Raw genomic sequence first — 26,922 nt, forward strand, 5'->3', positions numbered from 1 at the left:
CTTGTTTAATTCGCACAGCAGGGGTGTCAAACTCATTTTCCCCGGGGGCCACGTCAGCCTAGGAGTTGCTTTCAAAGGGCTGAATTTTAAGCCTGAATGTAATTTTAGGACTGTATAAATGTAACTAGTCCTTAACTAGGCAAGGAGCTTGGCACTGCCACTGGGTAGAAACAAGGTGCCGAGCCGGAAAAAACAAGGTGGAGGGCCTTGTGTTTGCCACCTGTGGTGTACAGAGTTTCAGTTAGGGAAGATGAACAAGTTCTGGAGATGGATGGCGGGGATGGCTGTACAATGGTGTGAATGTGTTTAATGACACAGAAGTGCACCCTTAAAATGGTTAAAATGTTAAAAATGCAAATAATACTATCTATATGGAATTTTCAGTGAGTTCATAATTTTCATAACCTAGAGGCTAAACTAGGCAAATGAGTTATTTGTGAATTATCAACCCCTTCTCCACTGCATGCAATATGAATATAGCACCATGGTAACAAAACCATATTATTGAATAAAGGTAAGGTGCTTGAATTAACTAATAATAAATGTAGTGGGATGCCACTGTCATTGATCTTTACTGTTGGGTTGCATTCTAAACTTGCCAAGTAGTGTGTAGTATCTATTGTACTCCCACTTTCTCGCTTATTAGAAGAATATAAGCATATATACAGTAAGGTTTTAGTTAGTAGTACCTCTGAATGCTTCCTGCCATAGCAAACTCTGAAGACAAAGCCCGAAAGAGCTCAGGATGGAAATAAGAATAGATGTAGAAGATACAATAAATGCCCTGATTATGTTTCAGAAGTACAGCTCAATTTTATAATAGTAGTCCTTGCTAATGATTTCTTTAAAATTCTGTAATATGGAGGTCAACAATATTTATACTCAAATGACATACTATAATTTCTCCTTTTCATAAAAAGAAACTGACAGAGTTGAAGCAGATATTAAGTACCAGTTTATGGAAACATGTTAAGTCCTGCTGAAAAATGATAGGGTGGCAATAAGAATGAAAATACACAGACAACTTGAAAAGTGGCTATTTCAATCTTTGAAAAATAGTGTTGGCAGACAAAACAAATTATATTGACTCCTAGAAGTAGTTAGGCTTTGCAATGATATTTAAAGTAATGGGGTTCCCTGACTGGTGTGGCTCATTTGGTTGGACTTTGGTCTGCAAACAGAAAGGTTGCCAGTTCGATTCCCAGTCAGGGCACATGCCCGGGTTGTGTGTTCAGTTCCCAGTCAGGATGTGTGCAAGAGGCATCTGATCAATATTATTCCTCTCTTTTTCCTTTCCCTTCTCCCTAGAATCAGTAAACAAAAAAACACAATCCTTTGAAAATATTCACAAAAAACTAATGGGGGAGGTGGGAAAATACTTCTAAGACACATTTATTTATATACTTACCCATGTTTAACTACATATCTAATAAATGTCCATCAGTCCAGTACAATACCCTTTCATCATGAGATGTGACCTTTTGTCAGTAGGAAAGGAAACTTTATGTTCAGTATGAAGGAAAGGGTACATTGTGTATGTGTGTGTATTCCAGTCATGCACTTAAAAATGTATATAAAAATAGAAGCATGTTTTATACTTCTAACCCCTTATTCTACAAACAATCTGGAGTAGGAAATATAGGTAGAAAAAGTTGGCCCAGGTAGCCCTCTATCAGAATGAGAACAATGATTAGAGCTTAGTTTTTAGGACTTCCCTTTTAATGTCGTTCGTAGCGTGATCAGTCCCTCTGAAGAGCTTGAAGACCTCAGAAAATTGGAGTCTTGTCAACGATTCATTTAAATCATAAAAAATACTATAAAGAACATTTAATGAGCACACACAACCATATATTAGTTGTTATGGTTAGCTACAGAACACTTGATACTTTCTGAATTTTGTGCTCATGAGTGATTTAGAGTCTGCTGGAGGACATAGTGTAGACATACTTGCACACGCCCTATGAAAAAGAATACCCACCAAAACAAAGACATGGAAGATACTTTGTCCCAAAATAATAAAGTGCATATCTGTTATATGCTATATTCTGCAGTGAGTACAAATATAAATAACACAGAGTTTCTATCTTCAAATTTGTGATTTTGAGTGTGTTTGCAAGGAATAAAAAGACAGATGTCCACAGGGCTGTCCTATGACATAAATTAGTAGGGTTCCTAACTAGAGGTACAGCAATGAGTGTTGCCTTGACCCTAGTACTTGACTCTTGACATTGTACCCTGGTTTAGGTTTCATAGAATATCTTTGCATTGTCAGCTACTTCAAATTCTGTTAGGAAATGGTTGCTAGAATATAGAATGTGAAAAGGAAAAAAGGAAAAAGTTATCATGGGGTTTAAATTAGGGAAAGCCTACTTGGGGGAACTGTGGAGAAGGGGCTGTGTGAGGTGGGTCTTAGGGAGGGTTAGAATGCCTGCCAGTTTGGGGGAGGAAGTCAGAGACGGGAGAGCAAGGGTTGCATTCACAGAGTAGTCTGGCACGACTGGAGCCTAGAGGGGCCATGAGGAAGGAGTCAAGCTGGAAAGGTAAGACTGATGGACAGAAACACATTTATCTGATGTTTGCAGGTAGCATTCAGAAAGATGTCCACTTCTAATTTTTGCCAAAGTGGTTTTTCATAGGCTATTCAGTGTTTCAGCTCTGATTACACAAATAATTCAGGCAAAAATGAATCAGTGAGGAAGTCTGAAAGTTTCACGAATGGGTGAATAAATGGGTGATAAAACTCTGAGGATTTAGGTTTTCTCAGTTTACACCACTTTCCTACAATACCAAAAGTAATTGTAACTTCACTGCTAATATCCTTGCCAAGATGGACTTTTCTGAACTTTCTCTGGAGTTCGTGATTGTTATTTTTGTTTTAGCATTGGCACCTCTCCAGTAGAATATCAGCTCATGGTCTGATTGAGTGTGAAGATTGATGATTAACCATAGTTACTAGGCGTATATTAATACATTTGTTAGCCTGGGATTAATTTTGAGGTTTTTTGGTTAATTTTTCTAATGCATTTGGTTACTAAACAAGAAAACATTTCAAAAACCTAATTCATTTTCAATAATATTTGAAGCTAATTAAAATTATATCTTTAATTATAAGTTGTATAAATAAATATTAATGTTTTTGATTAATGAAACATAAGCATATGATTTTACTATTACTTCTGCTCATATGTATTTATAAGCAGATTTGCTTTCAAAGGAAACAAAGAGTCAGTTTTGATGTTTCTCTTGTTTTTCATTAGCTTCATATTTAGACAGAAAACATTCGAAGAGGTATAAATTGCCTATCTGAAGTGTTAGTCAGTTTTCCTGTTTACAGCAGTCAGAAAAGGTGACTGAACTTGGTGTTGGTCAGGCTAAAATGCTCTATAGGAAAAAAAAATCTTGCTATATATTTTGAGTAAACAATAAATACGACATATCAATATATTTGTCACTGTTACACTTTCAGGCATATGCAAGCTTAATGGTCTGGCTGTCTGAACCATGTTCTCCTTGAATGACAGTTTAACAATTTTCCTGGTTGGATTGTGTTAAAATCTTTAAAGGCTACATTCATTAAAACATGTGTTCAATGTTTGGACAGCCAAAATCTGTGCAATAATTTTAATGGAGTATAACTTAGCAATTCTCCTGTTACCACAGATATCTTATTGTTAAAGCTACATTAAAATATCCTCAATTTGGAGACTATTATTTCATATTTAAATTGTTATGGGCTGTGCTGAAGTATACTTTTGCACTATTTGAAAAATAGATTTTGCCAAGAAAGCAATAATTTTGTAAGTTTAATAAGCACATGCTTAATATAGTTAAATTATTTTAATAGATTTTTAACTAATTAAATTTCTTGAGTGTCTACCATATTCTGAACATTGTGCTAGATATTCTGCCTAGATAACTTGAAATTATAGCCATTAGTAGTGGCATCAGGGTAGGAGACAGACAATGGGAAACAGTCATGAAGTGGCCCAACCAGAATCAAGGCACCTTCGGGGTTCTGTCAGAACAGGACTATCATGTCGCTTCTACCGTTGGCAATGTTGTACTCTTTGGACTATTCAGATTTTGATAGCTCCTCTTATAATAGTATTCTGTTGTTGTGCCGGAGAAGGGGGCAGCTAACTAAAACAGTGAAAAAGACTGAGATTTCTTAGGAGAAATTCATGGCAGACCAATGCAACTTAGCAGCCTACTGGCTGTTTCACTCCTTGCCTTTTAGAATTGTTTTTTAAGTTTTCTTGACACATCTTATTGAGACCCTGTAGGGAAAAAAGCCCTCTTGTTTTATGGTAGAGGACACAGAGAACATTTATTGACAGTCCAATCTTAACCCGTACAGTCTTCCCTGGTACCTTTGTCCCCTCTAACTTACTGGTGCTCTTTCTGCCTGAGGCCAGGTTCCTTGGAGCGGGCTTTAGTGACAATAAGTTGAAGAAGCAGATACTGGAAAATCCAGCCTTTTGTGATTTTTGCTAGCTTTGATAAGTTCAACTTTTACATTGACAAGTTATTTCAACCTTTCCAATTGTTTCAATTGGTGAGATACATTTATCTCAGAAGAAAACTTGAAACTTTAAAATTGACTTTATTATAAAAGAGAAAATCACTTGTAAAGTATTATTTGTATTTATAGTTATTTATTTTAAAAAACTTAATAGCTATCTCCATTGAAAGGCACAATATTCATTTTTACTAACTATGCCAAAGTGCAGTTTGGCTAGAAAAATTTCCCAGCAGTTACATATCATTGTCCCTCCATGTAAAAGGTAATTTTTGAACATAAAAATGCCTTTGCAGTTGACAAATGTGTATAATCAAAATATCTAATTAAACCACAAAAATAGTAACATTCTCCTCAATTTTGTATATTTGTCTAATCTAACTATAATAATAACAGTGTTACTAATTTCCAAAGTGGTATAGAAAAGAGGCTATCTTCAGGAATTTTAGTAAATTAAAATTGTGAAGAATAAAAAGCATATACCAAATTGAATTTATATTATACCTTACAGAATCATTGAACTGTATTTATAGATTCAATCTTTTAATGATATATGCTAATTATCTTTGAGAGTGTGACTTTGAAATGTCAGTGTTATTTCTAAATTTTATCAATTTTCAGAATTTTTATGTAATTTTATTTTATATATTTTAATACTTTTCAGATATCAGAGTTGATTTTAAGAAACAAAAATGAAACGCAGGTACTTTCTAAACTAACTGCAGTAATCGCTGTAAAGTGCTGAGCCCACAGCCTCACACAAAGGGACTCCCCTGGCAGTCGCCCGTTTGTGACTGTGATCAGTACTTCCGAGTCTCCTTGCCACACCCTCTCTCACTGGTGTGTGTACCACGGCCATTTCCATAAACTCACAGCAGCGCTACATTTCATTGTGCCTGCCCTGCAGCTCTTGCTGTTTGAGAAATTTCGGGAATTTTTTCTGTAACTCTAAGATCTTATCTCCTGTTCAAGAACACATAAGTTTACATAACACACATGCAGATGTGTTGAAGACTTCACCTTCTGTGATACCAATAGCTTATTTCCCACTTTCTCTAGTATCCAAGAGCTTGTGGATCAAGAGATGAGTGGGATATGATCCTGACCTGCAGCAGATCATGCAGAGACTGTCATGAGAAGGCTGCCGGTTCCATGTGTCTTTAGTGTGCCTGTTTGCTGCTAGAGTTTGGGTTCCCTAAACTCATCCTAAAATACCATGAAAAACAGCATGTGTTTCTTAAAGGAAATTATGACTTCAACATAATATGTATTTGCCTTTGACATTAATTCAAATGTTTTCCTTTTAATTCTTATTTATTGTATACTTATTGAGAATACTTCCAATAATATAAAAATATTTTATATAAAGGAATAAACAGAAGTCCCTTTCCTACAATTCCTTTATTGTCATTCCTCATGAGAAATAAGTTTTGGTATTTTGAAATGAATCCTTCCAGACTATTTACTCATGTCAGCGTGTTCTCTCTCTCTCTCTCCCCCTCTCTCTCTATATATACATATATAAAATCAATAATTCAGTTTATTAGTTTAATTAGTAATGTTTTGTTATGCTATTTGCAACACTTTAGAAATAGTTTAAAAACTAATTTCTGTTTTAAAAGTGTTTAGTTAAGATGCTAGCTATGTTTGTCGGTGCCCTTACTGCTGTGGTGGTTGCTTTTCACAAAAATGAGATTATTTTTCTGCAATTTGCTTATTTTATTAAACATATGTGCATTATTTCATGTGCTCAGTCTTCTTAGTCTTTTTCATGGCTGTGTAATACTTGACTGTTGATACATGTTGGTTTATTTAGTCTTTCTCCTTTGTAAAGAAAGACACTCCAGGTCTCTGGATTTCATCTACGTACACATCATGCTGCATGAACTCCAAGGCTGGAAGCTTTTGTCCTGGGTACAGCTGTGCTTCCTCGTTACACTCTGTAGGCTATAGGAAGCCTATACTGTCTGCCTAGGTTGCTTATTGGCCTTAAGGGATCATTCTAAAGGCTGTCATATGATCTTGATTGGCTGCAGCTCAGAGTATCAATTCTGTTGTGTGCAGTCTTAAGGCAACAGTAGCACTTTTATAGAGGTTTCATTTGTACCTCTTAAAAATACAAGGTGCACTGTCCAACTGAGACGGATTTTAGTTGTCATCTTTACACATTGTCACATTGGTAGAAGTCTGGGTTTTCAAGCTGTAAGGAAGATCTGATTGTCAAATCTGTCTTTTTTTTTAACTAGTAATTTTTTAAAAATCAGGGCATTTTTAGAGAATTCTTTGAGACTACATTTGTGTGTGATTGCAGAATATTTTTGTCTCTTTATGTTTTTAACCAGGTGCATAGAAATTTAATTTGTGACTCTCATAAATGGAGTAATTAGTCACTATCATAAAAATCCAAACACCAGTATTTCAAGGTTTGCATATTATTTGGGGGTGGGTATGGTGTTCGTAAAATTTTATGTTTTTCAGTCACTATTTACTTAGTAGCTACAGTAACTTATTTTTGTCATGGCTACTAGCTATATCTTAGAGTTTAACATGTGCTGGTTTAAAACTGCTGCATACTTTAAAATTCTAGACTCTAATTGCCTAGAATGAAGGGAAAATTAATTTATACACATATTTTGCTTGGAAGATTTTATTTCATATTCAGAAGTAGTACTGTAGAATTTAAGGAAGGTGATAAATTATTGGAAATGTAGAGGAGGATATACCACTTCTCTTTGGTAATATTGTAATTATTGAGCATATTTTAAGTAATAACTGATAATAACTTGCTGTTGATTTTAATATTTGTTACCTTCCAACAGAACGGGCATCCTGTGATACCATTGCTATACTCCCTGATTTATTATTGTACAGAGTATATTACGCACAGTGTGCACAACCACACTGAGCTGGTATTGAGAACACATCTTTATGATTTGTGACGTTTTCAGTGTTAAAATAGAGTTGAGATTCTGAACCAGATTTTAATGCACATGGACAAGGAGGGTTGTAAACCTTGTACTTTTACAATGATTTCTTCCTCCCAGGGCTCTTCAAATATCTGGTAGCATGAGTTACCTCAGCTGCAGCATTCATGTGCTATTTTTATATTTTCCTTCTCCCCAAAACAATATTTCCTAAGACTTTATGGTTATATGCAAATATATAATATTTTATAATGAAATGCATTTTTGGTGACATACATAGAATTACAAATCTTATTTTTATTTTGTACTTGTATTATAAACTATATTGAAAAAAATTTTAATGTGCAAAAGTCAAATGACTGTCTGGTTGAAAGAGTTGTGTTGTAACTTACTTGTCCTAACAATGCACCACTATTTTTTTATTGTTTATTGAATTTAAATAATTTATTTTTATTCCTTAATCAAAACTACCATTATATACTTGAAATGATGTATTCTTTTCAATATTAGGTTTTCCTTGTCTTTTTCAGTCTGTAATCAAAACAGGACGACTGTTAATCAGTCACGAGGCTCCCTTGACGGGTGGCTTTGCGTCGGAGATCAGCTCTACGGTGCAGGTAGAGTAACTTTTTGGCATTGGTTTTAACATTTATGTAACTGCATGTGTATATTCCAAGAAAAAATTACTTGTCACAATATATAAAAGAATGCACTTTTTGGAAATGCATATTTTTCATTTGACTCTACTGTCTTTTAGTTAATGGTCTAAGTACATCATCTAGAAAAGAAACTTTAATGTAATAAAAGCTGAAAATTCCATTATAAGAAGAAAATTTGAAAGTTTAATAAACTAAGGTCAGTTATATTTACTAACAGGAAAACCCTTTTAAATTTCAATGTAATATTTCTTGATAAAGCTTAAATTTACTATGAAATACATTATAAAATTGATCTTAGATTCTCCTGCCCTCACCTAACAAAAAATGAATCTGTCAAAATTTAGTAATGTGAATTCAATAAATAATTTCAAAATCAATAATTCTTTATTAGTTTAATTAGTAATGTTTTGTTATGCTTTGCAACACTTTAGAAATAGTTTAAAAACTATTTCTGTTTTAAAAGTGTTTATTTAAGATGCTGCATATCAGGAAAAATTTTAATACACCTCCTTATAGAGAATTTTTACTTAAAACTTTTATTCACATTTGTATCACACATTTGAATAGGATGATTTACTGGTAAATGATTTTCATTATCCCTAACTCTTAAAAAACTTACATAACTATTTTGAATGTGAAGTATATGCATTTTAAACCTAAAAAGCTTTGCAGTTTGCAGGCACTTTGGTTTTCTTTATGGGTATTATTAAAACACATATAAATTGAGAATTAAGAATGCATATGGTTTAAAAACCCGATTCTGATATATTAGAAATGGTTTTTATTTTTAAATTTTAAGTAGTAAACAGTGATTTCTACCAATAACATATCTGTAAGTTCTAATTGAAACCACTAAATAATTTTAAATTACATGAAGCAAATTTAAACATGTTTTTAAAGCTAGGTCAAAAAATCCAGAAGTAGATTCAGAAATAAAATGTATTATTATTTTTACATGTTATTTATAGATCTGTTGTTTTCTTATTTATTATATAAATTAAAATTTGAATCATACTGTTTATTATATAACATGACTACCCAGTATTTATTATGCATTTTATTCATTGAGCAGTATAATGAATAAATATACTAACTCTGTATAAAAATGTATGTTGCAGAAATAAATTATTTCAATACCAAGATGCTATTTCAAGTTAGAGGGAAAACTGGAAAAAGAAACTGGGGTGTTATGACTCTTGGTTAATATGTGGTCCACTAAGCCCTTTGAAGTGACAATGTCTGGCTAATAGAAAGAACCTTCATTTGACAGCCTTGTTTTGTTTTTTTCTGTTGAATGCCACCTTATTCTTATCTCAAAGATATATTTGCATTTAAATATAAAGGAAAAACAGGTAGAACATATATAATTCCTTTTGTGAAGTTAGCTTTCTCTAAATGTGCCTTTTAAATTTGATTTTCATAAAATATTAGTGAGCTGCAATAGAATGTAACATATTTTTAAACTGGAAAGGAATTAGAAAGATTGTCAAATCTAGTGTCTCCTGGTTGTGAATAATATGTGGATTTGTGTTAACAAAAAAATACTTCCTGGGCCCCAAGAATATATGTATGAATTCCAATTCGAGGAACAACATATTGCATGTTAAACACGGTCAGCATAAAAAGCTAACGTCAGCAAGATCCTAAACACTTGTATCAAGTCAGAACCTGAAGTGTGTGATACTAGTAGGTGCTAAAAGTTGTGAAGGAGATTATCCAGAATATAGTTGTATTTATGTCATAACATGAAGACACCAAAACAAAACAAGACACTGTGTAATACTCTCACACTCCTGAGAATATGCCCAGAGATCCTGAGACGTCTGCCATCTGAGAAATCCTGACCACCTAAGCCAACCATATTCCTTTTTTCAGTTAAGCGTTTATCGCTCAGAGTGCTTGTGACTTACCCAGTTTAAAAAGGACAGTGGAAGCTCTGGGGCTGGGACAGGAATATTGAGTAAATATTGTATATGTGCATGTGCAGTTTCTGTTAAAAGCCCCCATGCCCTCCCAGCCTCCAAGGGGAAGGTAGCAGTTTTAGATTCATTAAAAAATGTTCTCTGTTTTCCCTGTTAAAATTATTCAACTAATTAACCAGAAAACTAATTAAAGCAATAATGTAAAATTTGTAGAGGGATCTGCATTTGGTATTTGGGGAATAAGAATTTGACTTATTAATGTGAGTGAATTTGAAAATGTTTGCAGTTTTGCTAAACTCAAATTTTATTTGCACAAATGAAAGTGTGAAAAATGAATTTTAATATAATCAATGTAGTATCCCCAAAAGTTTGCCTGCTGGCTTTTATGTATTGATAAGGGAGAAAATAAAAGAAAGTTAGATACCTTGAGAGATTTTTCTTCTTTTTTTTGGAAATAATTATTGCATATAATTTAGAGTATTCTGAATAACAAATCTACTTTTCAATAATTGTTTCTTGCACACATTCAACTAAATGCAAGGTGGTACTATAATGAGCAATTTCTTCACAAAGGTCTCTTTCCCAATTAAAATTGAAGCTTGTATCAAATTACCAGTGTCTTGGGTTGTTTAAACTGAGATCACTTCAGTGGGAGGTGCAGCTGCTTTCACTGTTTAGAATAAGCCATATTTCTATATTTCTTTTTGTTGTGTATACTTAGTAAGGTTAAAAATGATAAAACGGGGTTAAGATGTTTTCTTTGGGATGACAGAGAATAGGTACACAGAGAACTTTTGATTGTTGTCTAGGCAAAGAAGTTTGAGATTATGGATAAAATAATGTATAAACTTGAGAACTATTGATTAAAAGAATGAATTATTATTCTTATTGTGTCAGTGAATTTAAATTTTATGTGAAAGTGAGTACACACCAGATCTCCACAAATACTGTTTTGTGGAAGATATTTAGTAACTTTAAAAGCTCAAGGCTAATCTTACAAAGTTGCTCTTAAAAATTATTTTAATGATTGTTATTTTATTATCAATTAAAATATTTAAAATATTGACAAATATTATTTTATTATATTTTACTCAATATACTGATTATTAGGAATAAAACTACTGTTTTTAAATACATTCATATCTGAGAGCATGATTTTCTGTTTTTCTCAAATTCTGCATATCCATATTAAAAATGAAAAATTGTAAAGAATACAGCACTATAAAGAATATTGGTTTAAAGTTATAGTTGGTATTTTTAGGTAGAAAAATTATGTCATGCTCTATAAAATTGGATATCAAATAAAGAAACTTTTTTGCTAGGCGTAGGAAAATTTGTTGGTATTACTATTAAGATTATTTTTAGTTATAGAGATAAAATATGGAAAGAATGAACAGAAGATATATTTTTATTTTATTTACATAGTTTCCCACTTACTGCAGGTGGCACTTCTATTATACAAGGAGTTCAGCATCTGCATCTTAAGTTCATTCATGTCTGTTGCCTCTTTTTCATAGTCATTTATTTTATTATTTAAAAAATTTTTATTGTTAACAGTCTAAGTTTGAAGTAATGTTAAACTCTTAAGAATGATTAAGAGATTACTTTATGTTGAATATAGAAATTTTTTACTTATATTTGTTCATAGTTTCTTGATAAAATATATGCTTACAAAAAATCAAAACCAGTACATTGAATTGAAGAACTGCTTTGCATTTCTGTTGGATTTGATCTGAAAGTTAACTGGGAAGCACAAGCTGAGGTCTGGTGTATTTGGCTCCCCTCAGGGGAAGATTTCTTGGTCGGTCATCCAAAGCTTCACTGTCTTTTCCCATCTAATTTTACATTCCCATCTGTTCTCATTTTGGGGTGAGGGAACTTTTTCCTTCTTTCATTTGACACACACACACACACCAGAACTTGGAGATGTGCTTCTTTGAGGGAGTTATGCATCCCATTGTGCAGCCTGATTTGTGGAAAAGTGCAAAGACAAGGGTTTAGGTAATTCATTGACCTCACTGCATAGTTTGAGCAAAGATTTCATTGTTTCAGAAAATTACATGAATTAATTTTATGTGATGTTGTATTCCTCAGCTCTATGTGACCACAGCTGTAAAAAAAAAAAAATCCTTATTGTTTAAGAAAAAGGTGTTAACCTCATCTATTTTAATATTCTTCCAAATGAATTTATATGTTCTAGACTGCAATATTCAAAATAGGCATTATTTATTTAAATATTGAGACCAAGTAATTTGTGGTATTTTAACAACTTTAAGCTTTAAATAGCATACTTTTTTTAAGCCTTGTAGAAACCAACCTTTTTTAAAAATTAATTTCTAACACATTCTCATAATAAATAAACCTTTAATCTGATAGGCTGTGATAATAAAAAAATGTTTTTTCTGGATTCAATGCTTAATAAGTGTGCCAAAAATTTTAGGGATTGGATTGGCTCAAAGGTTTGAATTTTTTTAACACATGGAAGCAATAAGTCTGTAATAAAGAGTCCAGTTGGAGAGGATGGTAAGTTTCCATACCATTGTTCCATCCTTTCTGTGCGGTCTTTTTTCCTAGAATAAGAATGCAGAAATTGTACATACCGACATATAAGGTAATCATATTCTAATAGTCTGTGAAGATTTTTATGGGGTTTATACAAATCATTGTATTAAAATTTTTCATAGTTTCAAGTAAAGGGGTTTTGATTTTCTTATAGTTTCATGTTAGAAAGTATTCTACAGAAAGATTCTATCTAGTGAATTAACATTACTAGCAAATTTATAAGCAATCTTAAAAGAATTAATCTGAAGAAGAGGGAAGGTCCTAAGGTCCTAAGTTTTTATCATTGTGGAAATATATTTAATCAAAATTACTATGTTGATAAAGTAAGAGTCATCAGAGAAAACTATCAGAGTAGTAATTTGATGAGTAGTTCACTGCAATTTTGTAATCTTAATTTTTTTTTAATTAGTAATGCAAAATGTTTGCCGATGGCAACACATATCATAATCAGGAGAAGTGCACTTCTATACTAAAATTTATTTAGATGGAGCCAAAGCATCAGAAAAGCAGTTTAACCCAGAGTGTTCAGATATAGGATGGCCTTTAAAATAGCATTTTGCCTTAAAGCCTCTTGAATGTTGATTACACAAATAGATTTTGTAGCCATAGATCGATCTGAACCAAAGACTGAATTGTTCAGGGATACAATGTGGATGGGGACACTAACATCACAGTAGTTCAACCCATGTTACACTCTTTTGGCCTCCCCCTTGCCCTGACCACACCATGTCTCTGATGACGGCTCTTTCTCTTTTGCTCATTAGTGTAAGTGTGGCCAAGTTTCTCCCGTCAGCCCTCTAATTCTCCTAGGTTTTTTTTTTTTTCCCCTTGGGTGAACTCAAACCATTTGCATGGCTATTCTTGAAACTTTTAAATGAAAATTTTGAAAATTTGTTCTTGAGTGTTAGACTCAAAATGCTAACTTCACACTCAGTTTGGTAGTGATAGGAAATTTGTATGATAAAATAGTTTATATGGAAGGATTTTAACATGAAAGCAAGAAAAGGTAAACTCAGCACATGGCTGACTATCTGCTAGTTTCTAGAAATCAGCTTATATCACAATGAGCTCTATTTCTCCTCAACTTTTCCTGGACATTTTAAACATCTTCTTCAGCCTATCACATCTTATCACATTACTGTTCATTATTTTCTTAAAACACACATCAAATTTTGTTCATTCTCTGTTTGAAAACCTTCAATAGATCTTCTTCGGCTATAGAAATAGATCTTTATGTCACCATTCAGGATCCTCATCTCTCCGAACCAATGTTTCTAGGGTTATTTCTCACATTTTTTAATGACTCCAGTGTGCTGATCACACAATTCTTTCAACCAACCTTTACTGAGTGTTCTGTGTACAGCCTTAACTTGGACATTCCATTCAAGAAAGAGAGTCCTTGTTTTAGGCACACTTAACAGTTTAGTTGAAGAAATAGTTGCTAAACAGATAATGGTCCTATGCTAGGAGAGAGAAATATCCAGAAGACTATGGAACTATAAAATACTTAGTCATCTAACCCAGATATGACAGCCAAATTAACTCTTGGAGTATTAAGTGTGATCCTATGAGTGAAGGTGGGTGGGGATTCCAGACAGGAGACATAATATAAATAAGAAGGCAAGAGAAATATTTGATATTCTAGGAGTTAAAGAGATTTTGGTACAATTGAACAGTAACATGCGAAGCATGTTGCACAAGGTAAGGTTCAATAAGCAGGCAGGAATTAAATCTTAAGAATCTTATATGTAATACTGAAGAATTGTTTTTGCATAGAGGAAGTAGACATGATAGAGTAGAGTCTGCTCACATAGAAATAAATCTAGTTCTTCCATATAATGTATTTAAAATACACTTTATAAAGTTCCTGGCAAATAGGAAGTAGTAGAAACTAAAAAACCAATATACATCATTTAAGGCAAAATGGTGTAATTAAAGGATTTTAAGCAGGAGAATAACGTTAAAAATTTACAATTTAGAAAAACTCTGGCACTATGTTGAGGGTGCATTGGGAGGGGTGAGGCAGGAAGTCCTAGAGATTAATTAAGAAGCCGAGCCATTTAGGTGAGAGATTCAAGGGTCTTCTAAACAGAGGACATGGGAGTGGGATGGGAGGGAAAGATGGATTTTAGAGTAGGAGGGAGACTCTGAAAGACTTATGACTGATTAGGGAGCAACAGGATAGGGACTGAAGTGGGTGACAGGCAGGCAGGAATGCAGAATAAGGCTTAGCTTGGTTTCTAGGTTGGGTGATTTTTGAATGGAGGTGTGGTTACTTCACTGAGCTGGGGAATATCATTGGGAAACAGATTTAAGCACATCTTTAAGGGAAGATTATGAATTCATTTTAGACTTGTAGGATTTGAAATGGGGATGAAAATGGGTCTCCGAAGCCCAGGAGGGAACCTAAGGTGTAGGAAAAGATTAAGGAATCATCATGAGGTGATGGCTGAAGCCTTGGGGATGGGTATGACCACACAGGAAAGGGATAGTCTTTACAAGGGAAGTTTCTGAAGATGTCTCTAGTTGTACCAACATTTAAAAGGAAGACTGAAAGAAGAGTGAGATGGAGTGGCTAGAGAGAAGGAAAGGAGGAAGAGAGAGCCGTCCCAGAAGACATTCAGGGGGAGTTTTATGGTAGAGTCTGTGGGCAACAATATTAAATTCTTTCAGACTTTGTCAGGTAAGAGTGACAGTTGTACCTTGAACAGGAAGACATTGGTGACTTCTATGAAAGCAGAGGAGTAGCTGGGTTGGGACCCATGTTGTGTTTGGGCTGGTGAGTGAATGGTGATTTGAAATGAGGAGTATAGAAACTACTGTTTCAACAAACATGACCTTTTTTTTCATTGTTAATCAGGTACAGTTGTCTTCATTCCCCCCACCCCCTGCCAGTTTCCCCAACCCACCCTTGATCCTGCCCCCTTTGGCTTTGTCCATGTGTCCTTTATACAACATGTTCCTTGACAACTCTTCAACAAAATGACTTTTAAAGTAAGGAGAATAATAAAGTAATTAGAAATGGGTTCAGTCTCTTAATGCTATTTGCTCAACATGGAAGACCGTTTTCTCAATTTGAACCCCTCCCTGGCAGCCTCCTTAATTTCTCCCTCTCCCAGCCTCATCCTCTCCCTTCTACGTCCACTTTCTAGCAGTTGGGTTTTAAATACCTCTCATATCTGTCCTTTGCTTTCCATTCCCCTGATAAATTCTAAATGAACTAAAAAAAGAAAGAAAAAGTAAAGAAAGCTCAACCACAAAACCTAAAAGAAAAATGTAGGAAATAACTGATACTGAGATAGTAAGAAATTTTTGAGCAAAAAATAAAAGCAGTAGGATCAGTCATATTTTCACAGATTAATATATTTGCATTAATGAAAATTTTTGAGTGACAAAAAACCAAGCACAACTGACAGATTGACAGTTGGGGAAGTTGGAACACAGGACAGCAGGTTAATATGTGTACTGTATTAAACATTCTTAAATATCAACAAGCAAATTACTAGCTCCTTTGTTTAAAAGGTCAGAATCAGATTATTTTTAGAATATTAATGGTCAGTAAACATGAAACCATATACCATTTATTAAGGCTAAAAATACAAATTTCAAAAATGAGTTATCAGTATCATTTGTTACCCATAAGAACAGCGTTGCTTAAAAATTAATTACGCAATATTTAGCATTGAGATGATGCCAGGCGAACGCAGATATTGATTTCTTTTTCCTGGAACTCAGTTAGGGAATGTGGGGTAAGACTTCCCTGCTCAGGAATTCTAGCAGTCGTCACTTCGGTGTTGCACACAGAAGTGCATGAGAGCATTTTCCTCTGTGTTGTTCATCTGATAGGAAAATGTTTGAAACCGTGTTAATGACAACAGGAGCATAGTTGGATAAATTGTGAATGTGTAGATTTGTTAGAATCATTAAAAGAATAGTCAGCAACACCCTATTTGTATGCACCCATATAATATTATATGAAAAACTCACTGCACCCATATAATATTATATGAAAAACTCACTCTGCTAACACCTACAGGTGTTTTTCTTGCCCAATTTTGTGAAGAGAGAAAAACCATATATATTTTTCTATGCCTAGGAAAAAATAAGACTTCTATTAAATATTTTCCTTCAAATTTTTTCTTTATTTTCTGTGTACATATAACTTAACAATAATTAAAGGCTTTATAATAATTAGATGCTCTCCCACATGGCATGATGAGTCCTATAGTTCTCCCTAAATTGTTTTAAATATGAAAGCCTATTTTTCTCATTATGGTTGATTTTTACAATTTCATATTTTGTTTTGACACAGTTTCTTAATCATGTACATTTGAGTTTTAGAAATTGTCACTCACAGTGATACAAATTACTCAGATTTGTGATGAGAGATAGTTTTAAAACCAGTGAAACTGAATTGCATAAACTTAGTTATGCCGCAGGACAGTGCTGTCCCTCACAGGTATGGTGTATTTGGTTCATCGCTCTCATTGTGAAAGTGAAAGCAGCCTTATACTGGGATATTCAGAGTACTTGGTTTTCCTCTGTTAATTGGTCATCGATAGTGAGACTAACAGTGCTAGCATGTAAGGATACAACCATCGGATCCCCTGCTGATTTTCCCTTCCTTCTTTTGATATTAGCTTTATGGTGGATGGCCATCATTCTTTCTGAAATCTCCCTGGACATAATCCAGTCAGAAAGAAAGCTGTCCTTATTTCATCCCTCTGGATAATGATGAAGTACCCCAGTTTCTCTCACCCAATCCTTCATATTTTTCTAGTCAGGTGTAGTTGCCTTTGAATTGACTGGTGCTTTCATATTAACCTCCCTCTTTTTTTCTCCCTTTCTTTGTAACCTCTGGTTAGCATTTTGTTGTATCCCTCTGGTGGCATCCCAAGACCATTCCTGTCCATCTCACTTAAGAATGACTGATCTGCCAGTTGGATGGGGAAAATTAACTCTGCAAGAAAGTTTGAAAGGGAATGTGCTCAGCTGGAAAGAGTATGTGGATTCTTCAGTAAACTCAGTTTTGAAATAGCACCTCCTCAGAAAGGCCCTCCTGAATGCCCCATCTGCAGTAGCTCTTCAGCCCCAGAGTCTTCCTCCCTCCCATGATTCTGTTGAACTGTTCTCATAGCTCTTGAAATGTCTTGTTTATTTAGTGTCCTTCCCCAGTCGAAGGCAAGCTTCATGAGCTTGGGGACCTTTTCTGGCTTGTTCATGCCCGCAGTCCTGGGGCCCAGAACCATGCCTGGCACTAAGCGGGAAGTGAATGATGTAAATTTACATTGCCCTCCTCCACCCTGCCAGCTGCCAAGCATCACTGTTGTTAGGCATTTCTTGGAAGGAGAGTGATGTTCTTGCTGGTTTATGTTGTATATAGATATTTCTAGTCATAAAGACTGACAGGTTGAATTGCTGCCCTTTATACACCACCACTCCAATTTGACCAAAAACCAAAAAGATTTATCTTTGTAAAGTTACTGATATTATATGCTGTTATCCTTCACATATTTACTTTGTATCACTTTGACAGCATTACTTCTTTTGAATAATCAGGTGGTAAAAATCTGAGGCTAAAGCAGACGCTGACAGTTACATAGTTACCAATGTAGCTTCATAGAATAAATAAACTATTACGTGAGTACAGTGGATTCTCTGAAGGAAAATATTACTTTCTTTAAAATGTTAATGATTTCTATAATTTGATACCTTTCAATTGTATTTTAGTACCTGAAGAGTTGTGGTTTCCTCTTAGAGCAGTAATTCTTGAACATCTGGTTGTATTCTCAAAGAAAATTAGTATAATTGGTTTAACATGTTTCATTTCCTTGTTTGGTGTGAAATATTTCAAAATATTTTTAAAAATATACAACCTGTCTTAAAAGTTTTCAAACTGTAATAAGATTATTTAAAATTTTGCAAGTGAGAGAGCCTGTATCCATGACCTGTACAACCCTCTTGGCCGCATTGTCCGACATCTTAGCCAAATACGGAGAAGCATATTAAATTTGTAAAGAAATGTTAGGCATGTATTGTAAATGTTGTATTCACAATCAATAAGGGACTGGGTTGGCCTTCAGGAGACAGTTAAATTTCACAGCTAGTTTGTCATGCATTTTGGTGGGCCTTAAAGTTGTTGAGAGCACATTTTTTTGATAATTTAGTGTGATTAACTTTATAGCTCAAATTAGTTTATGTTTTGTTAAGGGATTATCGTCTCTTTTTTCGAATGAGTTCACAGCTCACCAAAACATCCTTGAGTTTAAAACAGACATTAAAATAGAGATTAACTACTGCTAATGAATTTTCTGCTCCATTTGAATCTAAACATTTGTGAAAATTAAGACATTACAATCAGCAGTTACTGCAAAAAAAGCAGTTGAAAATGAAAGCTATAAGCAGCAATCATCTAGTTTATAATAGCTTTGGATTTTTAAATGTATCAATTTGGTTTCAATATTAATGAAAGTGTTCAAGATGTTGGTTTAGTTTGCAGAAATGACAGAAAATTTGCATTTGATTAGGGAAGTGTTGAATATTTGATTTTTCTTCCAAGTTAATATTAAAAAAGGTACTTTAAATTCTTGATCCATTTGAAGATAAACTTTTGTTTCAGTCCTTGAGAGGATCATATAATATTTATTAGTCCTTGGTACCATCTGTTGCTGATGGTACCAAGAATCTGTTTGTTTTTATCAAAACTATTAGGTGAAAAGTATAATTCATGACTATTCTTTTAAGAATATCTAAATATTTATGTTTAAGAAGTACCTTGAGATGACCAACATTTCAAAATCCACATTTATATCACCCACAGTCATAGTTGTATCATTGTTTAAAACAATGATCCTGATTATTTCCTATCTATTGAAAAAATTAGTTTGCCCTTTTCATAGCTACATTTCTGCATTCCTTTCCTGGGTTGTTTTTAAATTCCTATCTTAGAATACGGAAAGTATAAAATACTCACTATGCCTGTATCCTTTGGTGCTCACTGAACCAGTTAGACAAAAATCTGTTTTCCTTGAGATGATTTACATCATTAAATTCTCTAGCACCATTTTTTCCTTTATTCCACTACTCTTTTAAAATACCAAAGCTGGCTCTATATTAGCAGTTAACTTGGAACTTACTCTTACCTTTATAGCTTGTTATTGAAGAATCTTCTCCCTCTGCACCCTGATAATAAATTTGTGCATTATTTTCTTAACCATGAACTTTTCTGGGCATAGATTTCTATCTGAGTGTGCATTGCTGATCGAATTGAATGTATTTTATGAATAGTATTCCAACATGACACAGTCTTAGAGTTTATTAAAACCAGCTTTGCTGTAGCAGTTCCAAAAACATAGTTCAGGTACAGTAAAATAATGAAGTGTACTATATACAACTGTTGATATTTTAATATGATGGAATATTTTATTATGTATGCAACTATCATTTTGCCTAATAAATGCATATTCATTTTAATAAAACTCATGTATTTTATAAAACTAGGACCCTGACTACCCTGTGTTTGCATGGAATCATGAGTAGCATAGGTGAAGCTAAGTCCTCATATTAGGGAGCATGCTACCTGGATACCTTCTTAGCTTCAGAGAACCACAGTATTTTTTTTTCCTCCTTACTCACTTTCCTCCCTCTCTTTCTTTCTTTTTGCCTTTCTTGGCAGTTTTCTCTGTGCTACCCTAAGCAAACATGTGGATCTTTGCAATAAAACTATAATTCTTCTCTCACCTTGGACAAACTAAGCACTATTCTAGTACTTTGTGTTTATGAAAGCCTTCTTCATTCTATTAGGCAAGAATTAGAAGTGTCCTGTAATACTAGAAAAAGGTAAAGGAATGATGTTGGATGCAAGCAAATATTTTCTTTTTCACCTGGTTGATCACAAAAGTTATAGAATTAATAGCATTTGAAAAGCATTTTTAACATGGGTCATTTTCAGTATGAAGTGTAAAGAATTTTCCCTCTAAAGAATATATGAATTAACTTTTTTACTGATGGTTTTCTAAAATGGTATAATGGGATAAGGTGTTATATATGAAACTTCTACGTTGTTAATGTCTTCCAACAATATCATAGCTTACCATAGTTCTAATACTGCTGTTAGGGGTAATTTGCTAAAGTTGAAATGAGGGGCATTATTATGACACATTCTTCTCCAAATCTGAAATGAAGACAGAAACAACTGGGAGGGGCCGAAAAACATTTTTAAATGATTTCCCCTAAGAGTAAGCCCATTTTTCATTTTTTTCTTCAGAACAAATGTCCTAAAAAAATTCCATTTTGAAATGCTGGTTATGCTATTTGAAAAATTTGCTTCTTTGTTACTTAAAATTGAACAAAATATTATTTGTTCATCATTGAAGAAGCATTTAGCTAATAGTCTGAAACAGAGTTATCTGTACCATCCTCATTGTGTTACCTCTATTAAAAAGATGAAGAACCAAAACGTGGCTCACTTGCTACCAGCTAATGAATTTGTTTTTCATGGAGATACAACCTCTAAAGTAATGTTTTCTGACAGGATACAGTTTCACATTATACAAATAGAAGTGCTTCCCGTGACATATTGAGAAGGGTAGGTGGGGCCTATCAGGTGAATACCAGTTTGTTTGTTGAAAGTCTTTTTGCTTACAACTGTGAAGCTAACAGTCTCTTTTCTGTCTATAATATTTTAAAACTGTTAACTATTTTGTAGATAAAAATATAAAGTCCATATTATTTTATTTTGCTTTTTGCTGCCATAGAGGTGTAGAGTATGGTCACCTATAATAATCTTATCTTTTTATGCTATGCAAATCAAGCATTTTAAGTGTGGTTTCATATTTGCATTGGTTTTTATGAAGTTTTTGGTCATCTGTATGTTAAATAGAGCTGACGTCTATATTAGAGTTCATTTATCTAGAGAAGAAATATTTGGATACGTATAGTAAATGACCACAAAGTTGAAGCTTCCATGTCAGACTAAGGAGAGGTGATCTGTTAGGGAGTAGGAAGTTAGGTCCACTTGTGTTTGTCCAATTGTTAAAAAAAAACTATTCCCATTTTGACCAATTTCCATTACTTACTGCCTGAATAGAAAGCTTGTCATACAGACAGAGAGGACTTATTTTTGCGAGCAAATCCTACAATTTTTCTTTTGAGTTTTGTAAGTGGTCCCTTGTGACTGCCAAAACCTTATTACACACCTTTTTATTTTGCAAAATTGTTTAGTTCTGTTATCATGATATAATCATCATGAAACATGTTGAGGACTAGATGTTTGAAATGCTGACTTTTCTAGTAAAGCCTTACATTGCCAAGTAGGTGAAAGAAGCATTTTCTCACACAGCACTATGCGTATCTGTTACATGTCAAGGTAAACCTATTTGAATTTTCTAGCTAATCAGACCTTGAAAACAACAGCCAGTTCTATCATTAATTGTGCTTTTATATTTGTTTAGCTTTAAACTATATTGTAGATGTGTTGTTTTCAGTTACAGTGTAAAAGGATAATGGAAAATATATAAAGTTGTGCTGAAACAAAATCCTGAAAAAAGTGAAATGAGCTCTGCCGTGAAACCACTTTGCAATGGAACAAAGCAGCCTGGTTGGGGGGTTGGGGAAACATCTGTTGGGTGGCAGCCCTACTTATGTTTGAGATTCACAGATTATCAGTGTTAGTGTAAATGGGATGGTGATGCTTGAAAAAGGGCAGCATTTCTAGTACGCACGGCAAGGGACGTAGATAGGAGTTTATTTTACTAAAACTAGGAAGTAACAATCATACAGGAAAAAGTCTTCATGTGATATTACCAAAACTCAAAGGGTAATTCTTTGTATCTTATGGCTTCAGTTAGTGAGATTTACATACCCCTATGTCAAGATCCATGTTGAGGTAATGCTACTGTAATAAATCTAACAGACAGATGGAGAAAAGAAAGTATTTTCAAAACTAGCTAAGTCCAATTATGAGTTATAACTGAGTAAGTCTGGTAAAAATAGATGATACAGAGACAAAAGAAACTAAAAATTAGGGCAGAACATAGGCAGTTTTTAAAAATCCTAGAGAATGTCTAACCCAACTTCCTACTTCCTGTGCTCTGATCTCGTGCATACCCATGAGTGTGCCCGCACGAACCTACCCGTGGAACGGGCACCGGCTTTTGCAGAAGAAGCAGCAAGGCCTAGAACAAGTTAAAAAAAGACTCTACAGACAGTCAACGCTGCCTGTAACAAGATCTCTTTTGCAAAAAACTAGTCCACAATAAAGTGAGAACTCTAAGAGTGCTGTCTCCCTACCTTCCTCCCCCACTTCTCCTTTCTTATTTAATAGAAGTGGAAACTCTTCAAATATTAACATCCTTCCTTGGGAAGGTCAGTCCTCTTGTAAGTTTGTTCATCTTCTTTTATTCATATTTTATATATTTTTCTCTTATCAATTGATGATGTTAATTGGCTTTTCTATGAATTCTTTTTGTTAATAAGTCAACCTGCTGTCCATTAGTCCTTTTTGTTTAGGAAATTGCACCAATTCATAAGGTGGTGCTAGAGACCAGTTTTTTCATTATTATACAGAGTTTTAGCTTCTTAGAGCTGTGTCTCTATTTTGCCTCTGTTTTTATTACACAAATAACAGAGCCACTTAGGTGGGTCTCCGAGAAAATATCATCAATAGAATCATCCTTAAAGGAGTGTTCCAAGAATGTTCCAAGGTTTTCAGTAATTTTTTAAAAACCTTATACATTTTTAGGTTTTAAAAATGTAGCTAAGTAATCAAGAAATTCAATTAGAGGTAATATGGGCCATTTAAGTGTAAACTAGGCATGTAATTTGAAAGAGATACATTTTTTTCTAAAGGGTTTTTTTCTCTTAACTCATTTTGTAACCATTTGTTACTGATTTGTTGGTATTCTGTTTAAGGACACTGAGGAATATAAAAGTGAAAATATGATCTAGGACATAGGGCCAACATTTTTTTATTAGTATTATGCCAGTCATTGTTCTGAGGTCTTTACCTGGGTTATTTAATGTACATATTTACATGCTTAAATAAATATTTACTATTAACACAGAACTGTTGACAAAGAATGATACTATAAAATAGGAACCACTGGCTTCTTTGTTTTGTAGATGAAGGAACTGAGGCACAGAAAATTTAGCATCTTGATCAAGATCTCAAGTTAGTAGGTAGCAGCTTCCTAAATATTCTCACAAATATTTAATAGAAGTGTCTTTAATTTTTACTAGAGATACTTTATCTGTGTTTTTAATATTTTATTTATTTTTAGAGAGAGGGGAAGGGAGGGAGAAAGAAGGGAAGAGAAACATCAATGTGTGGTTGCCTCTCGAGCGCCTCCCACTGGGCCGGCAACCCAGGTGCTTAGTCCACTGAGCCACACCAGCAGAGGTGTTTTCTTCATCAGAGACAAATTTTAGGAAAATTTAGTCTGGGATCAGATGGCATTATTTGTAACATCGTAGTGGTGATATGTTGTCTTTATTTTTTAACAAATAGAAGAAATTTTCTATATAATTTTAAAAGGTATATAATGCAAATTTTTAAATACCAAGTTTACATCACTCGTAGGAGATATTTGGCAAGCAAGTTCTTAGTTTACAGTTCCTCAACAAGTATAGATAACTAATTGTAAGATGATGTGTCTGCATGTTGTGAGCTTTGAGTGTGAACATTTTGATCTTTAATTTAATGTTCAGCTTGTAATGCCATTTCCCAGCATTGGTTATTAACCATATTTTATAAGTTGAACAGATCCTCTCTTTAAAAAAAAAAACCAGAAATATAACTGAAGGAATCTTTTCTATATTTAATATCCTTTAAAAGTTTTATTTTACTATGCTCTAGAAGAACAAAAAAAAGCAGAAATTTAAAAATCGGCATTAAATATAAGATGTGAAATATATAGCAAGTTAATTGTATACTACTTCTTTTTTAAAAATTGTTTTTATATTATCAGCAAATGTGAACAAGGGCTACCAGACCAATAAGATTCATTATGATGATATAAATACTTCAGAAAGGAATATAGATTTTAGTTTACTTTAGTTGACTCAGTTAAAAATACTCAGTTACAAATAACAACATTTAGAAAGCACAACTGTCTGCTCTGTGCCAAGTAGTTTCTAGTCATTAACTGGTTTCTCTGGACTCTTTATGTGCCTGGTTTTTAGTTTTAGTAGTGATTATTTTATTTGGATTAATTGTTGAATAGACTTAATGTAATCATAAAGCCTTTAGGAAAATTGCATCTGACTTTATTTGGGGCATTGTAGTGTTTGGGGAGTTGCTAATTTGCAGGCCTAGAAACTGGGTATTGTTTGCTGCTTAGGCAGAGTTTACAACATGAACTCTTGGGAAAGGACCCTGTTACATCCTAAAGCTATAAATTTCCCTCTAGGCATAGAAGAGGGTAATAAGTTCCTTACTTCAGGTCTGTTAAACTCTCAGCTTTATTTTTAGCTTCCCATTGCTCTAATTTTCTTGTTATTGTACCATCTTTATATTTTCTATTAACTGTGCTAATTTAATTTAAGTGGAGAGAAGAAAATATGGAAATGGTGGTTTTTAAGTTAGGTTGTTTGCCTTGGCTGATCTTTGAGAGAAGTTGGCTAACCCCATTTTCAGCCTGCACCATCATGATGAAGGTTGTAGAAACATCTAAAATGTCAAAGTGAGAAAATTGGACGTGACCCCCTAACAGCTCAAGAAAGACTGGATGAAGTCTACCACCATCTGTGAATGCTTTTGAGATTCAGTCATATATTTTTCTTTACTCTTCTTCCTCATGCCTCCCAATTCCAGATCTCTCTCTCTCTTTCTGAACAATGCTTTTCTTACTTACAGCCTTCTAGACATTTACTTTTCTGCCATATGCCTTTAAAATGTAATCATTTTATAGGCCATTGTTAAGTACCATCCTGGGGGCTTTTAGCTGTTTGGTAGAAGTTTGGGAGCACAGCGTAACCAGTGACTGGGTTATCTTGGTCTTAACATGAGCAGATGTCGCTTCTTAAAGAAAGCTGTTGTTGTTTGAAAATGTTAATGAGTACTTTTTAGAAAATACAAGTTTTATATTTCAAGTCACTTATGGTGTTTTAGAAAACATAGCAAGCAGTGATTTTTTCTCCCAAGATTCCAAATGTCTGTAAGGTAATAGACCAATTCTCTAGTGTGAAACTTTGGCCAGGTAGTTATTAGTTGGAGGTATCATGAAGTGATGCTGTGTCAAATACTTAACCCATGCGTTCCTCAGGTCAAGGTCTATTTACTGTGCTCTACCTCTCTTCAGAAATTTGAAGGAGGAAATGACTTGTCATTAAAGCAGATCAGGTACACACATTATGGATTTCTAATTTTATTGCTGATTGACATGTACAAGAACCTAATGCTCCATTTCACTTAAGACTAAGGCATAATCATACTTAGCAGCATTGTTTAGGCAATTTGATTAACATCTTCATTAAGTTGGAATAATAATTTTATGGGAGAAAGGAAAAAATGGAACCAAACTGGAGATTATGTTATATGAACATAAAGGAATATTACAAAGTTTAGAAAATAGTCTAAAACTTTCTAAAGACAAGGATAAGTATAGTAATAATAAGTGATTAATTCAAAACAGTTACCATCCTGATAAGACAATTATTTCCCCCCACCCCAGTTCATAGGCTGGTGCTCCATCCACTGAGCCACACCAGCCAGGGCTAAATTACATTTTTAATTTAATTTTATTATTCTTTACATTGTTTTTCAAGTACAGTTTTCTGCCTTTCCCCCCTCCCTCTCCCCACTACCCAGCCCTCCCCACCTTTCTTCCCCATTTCCACCCCCCACTTGTTGTTGTCCATATGTCATTTACAATTGCTCCTGCAAACCCTTCACCCTTCTCTTCCTTTATCCCCTCCCCTCTCCCTTCTGATCACTGTCAGCCTATTCTCAATTTCAATGTCTTTGGCTATACTTTGCTTGCTTGCTTTTATTTTGTTGATTAGGTTCCTGTTAATGGTGAGATCATATGGTATTTGTCTTTCATCACCTGGCTTATTTCATTTAGCAAAATTTTCTAAAGACAAGCATAAGTATAGTAATAATAAGGATTAATTCAAAATAGTTACCACCCTGATAAGATCAAATACTTTGAGTTGTATTTGTGACTTGTCAAGAGTCTAAGCAAATGAACATAGCAGCATTGCCCTGGTATTTTCATAGGTTCTTCATTTGTAAGGAGCTTTTGGCAGGGCTAGGTTTTCACTGCTGTTAATTAATTGTGTAGTTCTGACTTTCCTAGAACAATAAAAATCACCAAAGTTAACCAAAGAAGAAAATG

General features: G+C 34.0%; 1 protein-coding gene across 2 annotated transcripts in view; it reads left to right on the forward strand.

Annotated features, from left to right (window-relative positions):
• BCKDHB (branched chain keto acid dehydrogenase E1 subunit beta) overlaps nucleotides 1–26,922 on the forward strand; it is a 187,666-nt gene that overhangs the window by 128,412 nt on the left and 32,332 nt on the right. The window contains exon 9 of one of the 2 annotated variants that reach the window (XM_028509091.2): nucleotides 7,974–8,060. The exons of the other annotated variant lie outside the window; for it this stretch is intronic. Within the exon in view, the coding sequence (XP_028364892.1) occupies nucleotides 7,974–8,060 (87 nt within the window). The remainder of the gene's footprint in view (nucleotides 1–7,973; nucleotides 8,061–26,922) is intronic. 2 annotated transcript variants of the gene reach the window in all.

Source organism: Phyllostomus discolor, chromosome 4, assembly GCF_004126475.2.
Source record: "Phyllostomus discolor isolate MPI-MPIP mPhyDis1 chromosome 4, mPhyDis1.pri.v3, whole genome shotgun sequence".
In the NCBI taxonomy this organism is placed as follows: domain Eukaryota; kingdom Metazoa; phylum Chordata; class Mammalia; order Chiroptera; family Phyllostomidae; genus Phyllostomus; species Phyllostomus discolor.